General features: G+C 41.5%; 1 protein-coding gene across 1 annotated transcript in view; it reads left to right on the forward strand.

Moving 5' to 3' along the window:
* Positions 1-10695, forward strand: part of otog (otogelin) — a 95554-nt gene that overhangs the window by 54879 nt on the left and 29980 nt on the right. Inside the window, exons 24-33 of the mRNA XM_075469604.1 lie at positions 1201-1335; positions 1520-1666; positions 3085-3204; positions 3356-3472; positions 4225-4381; positions 5085-5111; positions 6397-6573; positions 7235-7513; positions 8576-8693; positions 9840-9919. Coding sequence (XP_075325719.1) covers positions 1201-1335; positions 1520-1666; positions 3085-3204; positions 3356-3472; positions 4225-4381; positions 5085-5111; positions 6397-6573; positions 7235-7513; positions 8576-8693; positions 9840-9919 — 1357 coding nt within the window. The remainder of the gene's footprint in view (positions 1-1200; positions 1336-1519; positions 1667-3084; positions 3205-3355; positions 3473-4224; positions 4382-5084; positions 5112-6396; positions 6574-7234; positions 7514-8575; positions 8694-9839; positions 9920-10695) is intronic.

Consider the following 10695-nt stretch of genomic DNA (forward strand, 5'->3'; position numbering starts at 1 on the left):
TAGTAGGAGAAGTATGCTGTTTCACATCCAATGAGCTGTGCTGCAGCGGCGCGCTGCGATTAAGTCATCCCCTTTCACCAAACTGTTATCGGTGAGCAGATGAATGTATTTTATGCCAGAAATAAAGTCCGGGTTTAAAAAAAAAAAAAAAACTAACTTTCCCTTTAAGCTAACATGCATGTTTTTGGGCAGTGGGAGGAATACCTGGAGAGAACCCACATAAACACGGGGAGGACATGCAAACTCCAAACACAGACAAGCCTCCAGCCGAGAATCGACCCACCGGGATGTGTAGATAAGGATTAAAATCGCCCTGATGCATATGAAACCTGACACCCTGAATAGTGATAAATAGATCTGGTTGGTGGCTATTTTAAAGGACAAGACCGTTTTTTGACATTGGGCCCTTGATTTCACATTATAACATGATGTTCTACTCACCCCTGCTTGTTGTTGGTCATTTGGAGCTGTTCCGAAGATATTCGAGAGGCGTCTGGCTGCTCTCTTGAGATATTCGGCCATGAAACGGTTTCCTATGGGCAAGCTTATACAGGCACAAACTATGCTGTTTATAATTTATTAATTACTGTACACTAGCACTGATAACGTGGAGGTGCGTCGCTTACTTAAAAAAATCCGGGTTACTGTAATTTTGATTTTTTATCGTAAAGTGGGTGTTACTGACGTCATCGTCGTGCTACTGCCACAGACAGCCCACAGACCTGCTGCCTATTTATTAATTCGGCTAAAAATCAAAATTACAGTAACCCGGATTTTTTTAAGTAAGCGACGCACCTCCACGTTATCAGTGCTAGTGTACAGTAATTAATAAATTATAAACAGCATAGTTTGTGCCTGTATAAGCTTGCCCATAGGAAACCGTTTCATGGCCGAATATCTCAAGAGAGCAGCCAGACGCCTCTCGAATATCTTCGGAACAGCTCCAAATGACCAACAACAAGCAGGGGTGAGTAGAACATCATGTTATAATGTGAAATCAAGGGCCCAATGTAAAAAAAACGGTCTTGTCCTTTAAGAGAATTCAATATAACTGCTTATTTTCAAATCAAAACCAGCAAGAAGTGAGAACATTTTGGGCTGGAAATGTGGTGTTTGATAGGTGCGAAACTCTTTAACTTACTGTAAGTGTGTGCCAGCCGTTGCGGTATCTGTAGTGAGGCTGTTTCCTCTCCTTCACAGAGCAGCGCTGATGTTATGCTCACTGTTACGGCAGAGAACGTTGACTGCTTTGACAGCGGAGTCATCTGCAGGAAATCGCTCCTGATAAACATCCGAAGATCCTTCGTTGTGTTTGATGATGAAACTGGGAAGCCGGTAGGAGCTACTTTTCATGTGTTATAGTTTGCTTAAAAGGGATTCAGGTCTGTTGCATTAGCTTTGAAGTCATATAGAGTCAGGAAATACATACAAATACACGTTTTTTAATTTAGTTAGCTACCTGTTCACCGTAAGTCACTGAAAATGAGAGGAAATTGAGGTACTTCTTGTTCTTGTGCAGAATCCATCCAGCATTATTGACAGGAAGCAGCGGATGTTCATCTGGCCGGCTGGATACTTCACAGTGATCCATTTCCCGGATGACGACGTCACTGTCCTCTGGGACCGTAAGACGACCATTCATGTCCAGGTTGGACCTCGCTGGCAGGTACGATGCTGTTTTTCAACTCGTCTTTGGAGTAGCACACTTTGTAAGACTTGGGCTTCAGCCCCATTACAGACAGACAGCAAACACAAAAATGGCAGAAAAGTTGATAAATACAGTTTAAACCAACTGCCTACCATGGTTAATATCCACTTAGGATGGATGCCATTTTGTGGGTGAATCTCTTTTTCAGGCCCTGTTAAAAGTCTTGATGAACACGACGGCAAAGGCCATCATTTTTTTTTTTATTATTTACGGTATATTTTTGGGGGCTTTTTATGCCTTTAATTGACAGGATAGTTGAAGAGAGAGACAGGAAGAAGGGGGCAGAGAGAGGGGGATTAACATGCAGTAAATGTCCGATTTGGGACTCGAACCGGGCCTGACTGCAGCCTCTGTACATGGGGCGCCTGCACAACCCACTACGCCACCGACCACCCTTAAAGGCCATATTTTATGCAAACAGTTAAAAGTTTAAGCTCAAATGATTTTGCTTTCGGGTTTTTGTTTCATCATAGGCTGAGAAATAAAGGTTCTTAGTGGACAATTTTGTAAAAAGCCCCACCTTCTTTCCCCTTTAGTAGCTTATAAATAAAGCAGAGCATGAAAAGAGGCTGCAGGACATCATGTTGGGGGTACTGCTGAGGTTAGACTTCACGTTAGCAAAGAATGTTGTCTCTGTACGTTAAAGCATGTCAAATTATTTGTCAGTACTAAAACAAATATATAAAATAAGTACTTACAAACATTTTCATCGTAAAACTTGCAGCTTCTCCACCACCATGATATCAGCCTCTGTTGCAGCCTCAGTGCGAGACTTGTCTGAATGACTTGGCAGCGATGAATATTAGAGAAAACACAACAGAAACACACTGAAGTGGAAGAATCAATCTAAATATGAACCTTTATCAAAGCATAGGGCCTCTACCAGACAGATTGTACATGAGTAAACCAGATTTTTATCATCTATAACGTAACGTAGGCTACACCTTTTTAAACTTTCATGCTGGTGCGTTGGGGTAAAGAAGTGACTGTTACCATCCCGAATAAAGGTGATGAAAACATAATTAGACTTTACAAGTATGCTAACTCCCAGCTTTCAGCGGCTCCCCTCTTAAATATAAAATATTAAACAAGTCTTAAAATGTTTTTGTTTCTAACTTTTTTAATCATGAACGGGCTGCTCAGTGCTGCCACCGGTGGTTGGAAGCTGCACTACAGTTAGGCATGAAATGGCATTGGCATCAATCCTTTCACATTTACAGAGCAGAATCAGGCCAACAAACACTGAGGTTTGTTTGGTTGTTGGTTCCAAACTGTTTCACCATTAACAGACACTTGAGAATTTGACATTAAAGGTAAAACAGCATGAATATGTGAAAAACTATCGAGCTTAAGAGAGCTGTCGGTGGTGTGTTCAGGGGAAGCTGAGTGGGCTGTGTGGGAACTTTGACCTGAAGACGGTCAACGAGATGCGGACGCCTGACAACATTGACTCCCCGACGCCACAGGAGTTCGGAAACAGCTGGACGGCAACAGAAGTGAGTCAAACAACACCCGATTGATAATCGTTTATATTTTCAACTATGTCACTTTAGAAACAAGTTTCTTTTTCAGTAAGTTGTGGATTATGCTTTTTTAATCGTCCATGGTTTGTTATGACAGAACTTACTTTTGTTTGTGGGCCTTCAGTGTGTGAACAGTCCGGACATCAGAGACCCCTGCAGCCTCAGTCCTCTCAGAGAGCCTTTTGCAAAGCGTCAGTGCGCCGTCCTGCTTGGCGAAGTCTTCCAGACCTGCCACCCAGTGGTGAGTAAGAGAACAGCAACAGGCCTTTGTCCCAAGCTTTTTTTTACTGGGATGTAGGCATGAAATAACCAAACAGCAGAGATGGGGACTCAAGTCACTGTGACTTGGACTCAAGTCGACTCGAGTCGCTGTTTTGATGACTTGTGACTTGACTTGCCAAAAAAAAAAGACTTGAGACTCGACTCGGACTTGGAAGTTAAAGACTCGGCACTTGACTTGACTTGAGACGCGATGACTTGAATGACTTGAATGACTTGAGTGTTAAGCATCTAGCATAACTTCAAACTTTGTTCGTCATTTGAAGATCCATTCTGACCAGTAACTGCTTGTCAAATTAGCTAATATTATCCTGTTAGCCTAGTCGGTAGTTAGCTAACGTTAGCTTGATATGATACGGGGTGGACAGGTTGGACACATTGGCCAATGATGCTTACTGACAGTTACTTATATCTTGTCTTTTCGCTTTATTAAGATCAGATTCTGCAGGTAAAATTGCAATAATAAGGTGACTTGACTTTGACTTGACTTGACCTGTTACAGGGCTTAACTTGACTTGCCCAAGAAAAAATGACTTGGGACTCACTTGAGACTTGAAAGCTAAGACTTGAGACGTACTTGAGACTTGCACATGTGTGACTTGGTCCCATCTCTGCCAAACAGGATCATCATCGGTTGTTTTTCTGTAACTCCATGCACTGGCGGTGAAATTTTGATCCAAAAAAATTCTGAAAGGTGTCTTTATTTGTGCTCAGGTGGACGTTACCTGGTTCTACATGAACTGCCTTGCAGACACGTGTGCCTGCAACCGCGGAGGCGACTGCGAGTGTTTCTGTACCAGCGTGGCGGCGTACGCCCAGCGCTGCTGCCACGAGGGCGTTCCCGTTGACTGGCGCTCCCCGTCTCTCTGCCGTAAGTGAAAACCAGTCTTTGTTATCATCTTTATCCAACACTGATTTTCAGTCGTGTCCCTTGCAAACAGAAATGTCCCCAGATTCTCTGAATCTTTTGATGATATCATGTTGAAATGAATGGCTCCTGATCAGGCCACTGCACTGAGTTGATCATTTGAATCAGGTGTGCTGGAGGAGGGAAACATCGAAAAACATGCAGGGCAGTGGTACTTGAGGACCGGAATTGAGAAACACTGCCGTAGATGATGGAATATTCAAAGTGTTTTTTCAGTTTATGTTTATGCATTTAGCAGACACTTTTATCCAAAGCGACTTACAAATGAGGATATAACATTACAGCTAACACCAAAGCTAACAATAAGCGACAGAGAAGGACATTAAGGAACACTTCTGAGACTCTGACTCTCTAAGGTGCTCTTTTTTTTATACCCAATCATGTTACTGACCTGCTGCCATCAAATTCAAAATGATCAAATGTTTTTCATGAAACAACAAAAACAAAAAGTCTCACTCTTATTTTTCTGTGTTGTCTGTACTTAACATGTAATAATGTGTAATAACACGCAGATTTGGTTCTTTGGTTTGAGATTCCTCTTAAACGAGCTGCCTATTTGTGTTGTTTGTGAACCATGTTGCGATATTATTGTGGTACCACTTGTGTTAGTCCCCCTGTTACTTACAAGTCTTTCTTCTCTCTGCAGCATATGATTGTGAATTCTACAACAAAGGTACAACAGTTTCTCCACTAACCTGCAGTGCAGCCTGCATCACACACTATTCTACACTGACATGTGCTGATGGTTCATCTAATGCAGAGTTTCTATGTCTAAATGATGTGTCTAGCACTTTGTCTGTTGTATTATGTCTGTCCCCACAGACATATAAAATGTTGATAAAGTAGAGGCTTTTCAGTAGCAGACTCGAACATTTATAATTAATAGATAGATAGATAGATAGATAGATAGATAGATAGATAGATAGATACTTTATTGATCATGAAGGAAATTCAAGCATCCAGTAGCAGACATAATAAAGCAATACAAATGTTTTACAATAATAAACACTTTAAAAACAATCTGAGAATTTAAAAAACTGTTTAAGAATATAAAATATAAAAATATAAAGTGACCAGTGAAGTGAGACGAAAGTGAAATAATAATATAAATAATAATATAACATGCTATAATTATTCACAGCATTTTTTCAGTCTCATCAAGAGTCCTTTCATAATTTTCATTGAAATATTGCTTGATTTTATCTGAAAAAAGCTGTCATGATTCAGATTCAGATTCAACGTTGTTGTCATTGTGCAGAGTTTAGGTACAGAGCCAATGAAATGCAGTTAGCATCTAATCAGAAGTGCAGTACACAGAATTATTTACATAAAGTGCAGTGGAAATCTTATAGTAAATAAATATCTATTGTAACTATATGTACATTGTTAAGGGAGTGCATACATATGAGGTGTACACATACAGTGAGCGGAGAATGCAGATTCCATGTACTCAGAGCTGCATGTAGACAGTATCGTTGTATGAATAATATGTACATAGGCCTGAGTAAGACACATAAGCAGAGCAGAAGGTGTAAGGATGCAGTAGAGTGACAGCACGATGGTATAAATAAGTTAAAGTGACGGTGCAGAATTCAGCAGGGTCACAGGGCACCACAGATGCTGTCCATCATTATGTGGCAGTGTAATAATGTAGCTGCAGATGTCACCAAACACTCATCATGTTGAAGCTTAATTCCTGGATGCATTTCAGATGCGTGATCAGCTAACCATGTGAAACTCTGAAAATGTATAGAGATGTTTGATAGAAAGCCTGTTTTACAATTCTCACTGACACTTAAGTCTTGGAAGCAGAAATTAACTTTTGAGATAGTCAAATCTTTAAGCAAGTTTCTCAAGTTGTAAAAACTGTATCGTTGTTTCTACACTCACCTGGTAGATGAAGAATATCTTATTTTCTGTAACACCTGTGATGCACTGATGGCGTCTCCCGTGTGCAGTTCTGGGTAAGGGGCCCTTCAGGCTCTTCACCTTCAGAGATCAGACGACCCTGCTGGCGGCCAGCAGGTCCAGTGGCTTCGTGTTCCTGCAGCGGGCCAACATCAGCGCCACCGCTGGCCCCGGGATCCTCTCACAGTTCATGATGACGCCGGGCCTGAGCAGAGCTCGCCCCCACGGTGAGTTAAAGGGATAGTTCGCCTCTTTTGACATGAAGCTGTATGACATCCCATATTAGCAACATCATTTATGAACATTTTCTTACCCCCTGCTGCGTCCTGTGAGCTGAGTTCCAGCCTCGTTTTGGTGTTGACGAAGGTAGTCCGGCTAGTTGGCTGGGGTTTAAAAAATAAAGCGTTTTGCTTCTCAACACAATATGCGTTCAAAAGAGTAATACATTTGCATCACAAAATCGTTCTCCAGGAAAAAGTCAGACCTCACAATCCCTTGGCACTATTTTCTCTCCCTTCGTATCACTGCTCGCTGCCGCCTGCCGACAGCCGCGCCTGTTACGGTGTTTGCTGCTCGGTCTGCACTTCGGTCTGCACGGTCTACACAGCAGGCAGTGATACGAATCTGAGGGGATCAGAAATGCCACTCTGAAAACTCTGATAAATCCAATGATGAGGATCAAACTGGAGCATTTTTATCAATTAACGACACAGCTGCAGGGTACCGTATCACAGCTGGAAGCAGAATAAATACTGCTTCATCAGGTGGACATAAACATGGCTCTGAGGGGCTTCTTGGTGTTGAACTTCTCCGTGTCTCCATCTCTGTATGCTCACCCGCTTCTTCTTCCTCTCATCAAACCGAGGAATCCTTTCTTTTCTTTTGCAGACACATCGCGAGTTTCCTTCGAGGCAGCCGACAGACCAAACTACTTCCTGCATGCGAGCCCCAGCGGCCAGGTGAGGCTGGCCAAGTGGGAGGACAGCGAGGCGTTCTGGGACAGAGCCACCTTCGTCCTCCACAGGAACACCTGGATCCTGGGCTACCAATCGCTCGAGTCCCACGCGAAACCCGGTTTCTTCCTGCACGCCATTCCGCCCCGCCTCCACCTACTAAGATACAGACACACCGACAGTTTCCGCAAGGCCACGCTGTTCAAACTGACAGGTCAGCAGCACAGACGCCTCACACAGCACTCCCTAAAAGTCACATAACTGAAGCTGAGACGACACGATTCTTGAATTTTGTCCACACGTGCACAGTCCAGGGGAAGTAGGTGCAGACCGTCCATCTTGAGGGTCTCAGATCAGTCTTCAAAAGTTAATCCAGTGCTCTCTAGGAAGTTCTATTTAACCTTACCACATACACTGGTTCATACATTGGTATTAATCCAAATCTGCATGCCCATCTGTTTTTAACCTGTTCTCATAGCCCTCTTATTACATCCTCCCATTAAAGTGTCTTTCCTATTTTCAGTCCGCTTGACTAGTCATTCCTCTGCCTGCATTCTGCACTCACAGAGCAGTCAGGCTAATCGCCAATGCTAAGAATACACCAGCATTTGTTTTACTTAATGGAAAAGACATAGCAGCCGACAAGAGATTGAGTTTCTTGCTGACAGCAGTGAATGCCAAACACATTCAGAGCGAGAGACGATGCCCAGTCACGAGTTAATCTCTTCTCTGGACTGCGTAAACACTTGTGGATTGTTTTAACTCGTATAGAATAATAATAATAATGCAATATACAGTACTTTTCTTATGTGACATATCTAAGTGACATTACATATTTGACAAATACTACATGGGTATTTAATTTAGGACTTGCTGCTACCACACATAAGCCTATTTTAAGCAACTGTAGATGATATAATGTAATAATGCTGCTAATAAAAATCACAACTTCAACTTTTTCTATCAGTTTACTTAAAAAAAAGCACTGAAACCACTAGAAATGATGATAAATGTCATGATAATAAGTCATAACTCTTACCCAGCTATGATGCATTGAGTCAGATCTAAGATGCCTGTTGTGTTGTAGTTTATCGTATTTCTGAGATCAGGAGAATATTTTACATCGGATGTGTTTGTTTTACAGTTTTGAATCTTATAGGCTATTTTGTCAGTGTGACGTTTTGTGATTTGTTCCTAAGTTTTGTCCAAAGCAAACCTGTTTTAATTTGATCTTAAAGGAAGAAACTGAAGTGTTTCGTCTTGTCTTTTTGATCAGGCCCCGGTCCAGACACCCCTCCTGGTCCTCGGTGTCAGTGGAGGTACGACGCCTGCGTCAGCCCCTGCTTTAAGACCTGCAGCGACCCGTCAGCTGAGGCCTGCGTCACCATCCCACAGTGAGACTTTTGACTTTTTTATCCAATTTCAACACAAATTCTGCTGTTTACAGAAAGTTTTACATTTCAAGCCTGCACACAGGTGAAAATAGTTTGAATCTTTCCTATGAATGCTCTTTACCCTTGATCAGTGGTGCTGTAGCCATGTTTCTTTTCTCCAGTGCATTTTGGCATGTTATATTGAAATCACATGATTGGTTATGCATGTTCTTAATCCTATAAAAGGCGTGCATCTTTTAAAACTGAATCCAACTCTGACTCAGCTGTAGCCGCTTTATTCCATGACCTCAAACAGATTTAGCATTTTTGCAGTGGAAATGTTCAAAATTGTCTTGTTACCTACAGTGGAGCACGGTCGGCCCTGGTTTAGATGAATACACAGGAGTACAGACACAGAATTTAAGACATTAAAGTAGAAAGCCCATCGATAGCCCCCGATAACAACAACACGGCAGCTCTGAGCCAACAGTGCAATAGTACGCGTTCATTCATTCATGTATTCATGCCCCCTTTCCTGTGTATCTACTATCTAATAGGGAGCCTCCAGTGCCTGAAAAAGATTTTTTTTTAAAAGTGAAAATGAAGTTTAATCTAACTTTCATTGTAGTGAAGTTCCTAAATGCAGACTCAAAATTAGGAGGCAGACAGACTTAATTCCACAAAAACTATCTTAAACTGCCTGGTGGTGCAGAACAGAAAACAGGACTAACTGATCAGTATCCAAACTCAGAGCAGAAATCAATACTAAACAGATGGTACAAATGAAAAACAGTGTAAAGATAAGGCACGAACTAACTCAGAACCCAAATAAAACCAAAAAGATGAAGTAATGAAGCGCAAAGTAACGATAATGCAGACCGTCAGTAAATAATATCAATTATGTTTGTGAAATCTTTCAAACTGGAGAATTCTGAAGCTGTACTTGTATAGCGCTTTTCTGGTCTAGCTGACCCCTCAAAGCGCTTCGACACTACATGCCACATTCACCTGTTCACTCACTCATGCAACACGTCTTAGCTTATCTATAACTACCTGCTTTCTACTCATTCGCACACATTCACACACCGATGGGTTCATCGCTAGGCAACTTGGGGCTCAGTGTCTTTGGTGGGTTTCGTAGTTTCACGGCAGTTTTCTTCTGCACAGAGTGGAAGGCTGCCTTCCTGTCTGCCCCCCCCACATGGTCCTGGATGAGGTCACCCGCCGGTGTGTCCATGCTGAAGACTGTAAGTATTTTTTAATGCATTTCATCCATGTTTGATGTACAAAAACATATTTCTAATAGGGCTGGGCGAGTTAACTCGTTATTATCGCGTTAACTTGTTAATATTTTAACGCTGATAAATATTTTATCGTGCATTAACGCAGGTTTTATTATTGTAAGTCTGTTTAATGCATCACATTCACACAGTTACAGAAAACACCACGAAGCATGGAGTGATAAAATAAAAATTAACTAGCAGGTAACATCACCGTTACAGGTGCTCCTCGGTCTCTGTGTGAAGCTCACGGAGCTAACCGGCGCTACTTCCTGTTTTACTTGTTTCAACATAAAAGCACGTATTTCAAAATAAATAAATAAAAAAAACTCCTGCATTCACAGCCAAGTTGAATTGTCTTCTCAGCGTAGTAGTTCCAGTCTAAAATATCACTTAAAGGCAAAACACACAACTGATAGCAGCAAGTCATTCAAGGAAACAGACAGTGGAGCGAGGCTTCTACATAAAAACTACAGAAAGATGCTGATGTTAAAAGTGTGTTTGCACAACAAATGTTATGGCACTTTCATTCATATGGCAGCACATTTAAAATAAAACTAAATGCTAAAAGCTATACACTACTTTTGGATTCATTTTTGGATTTTGCGTATAAATGCGATTAATTGTGATTAATCATGTGATTAATTAGATTAAAAATTTTAATCGTTGCCCAGCCCTAATTTCTAACAAACAAAATGTTATTTATCATAAAGTTTTCAGTGGTGTTAGTCTTTAAAATCCCT

This window comes from Odontesthes bonariensis, chromosome 1 (genome assembly GCF_027942865.1).
Source record: "Odontesthes bonariensis isolate fOdoBon6 chromosome 1, fOdoBon6.hap1, whole genome shotgun sequence".
NCBI lineage: Eukaryota > Metazoa > Chordata > Actinopteri > Atheriniformes > Atherinopsidae > Odontesthes > Odontesthes bonariensis.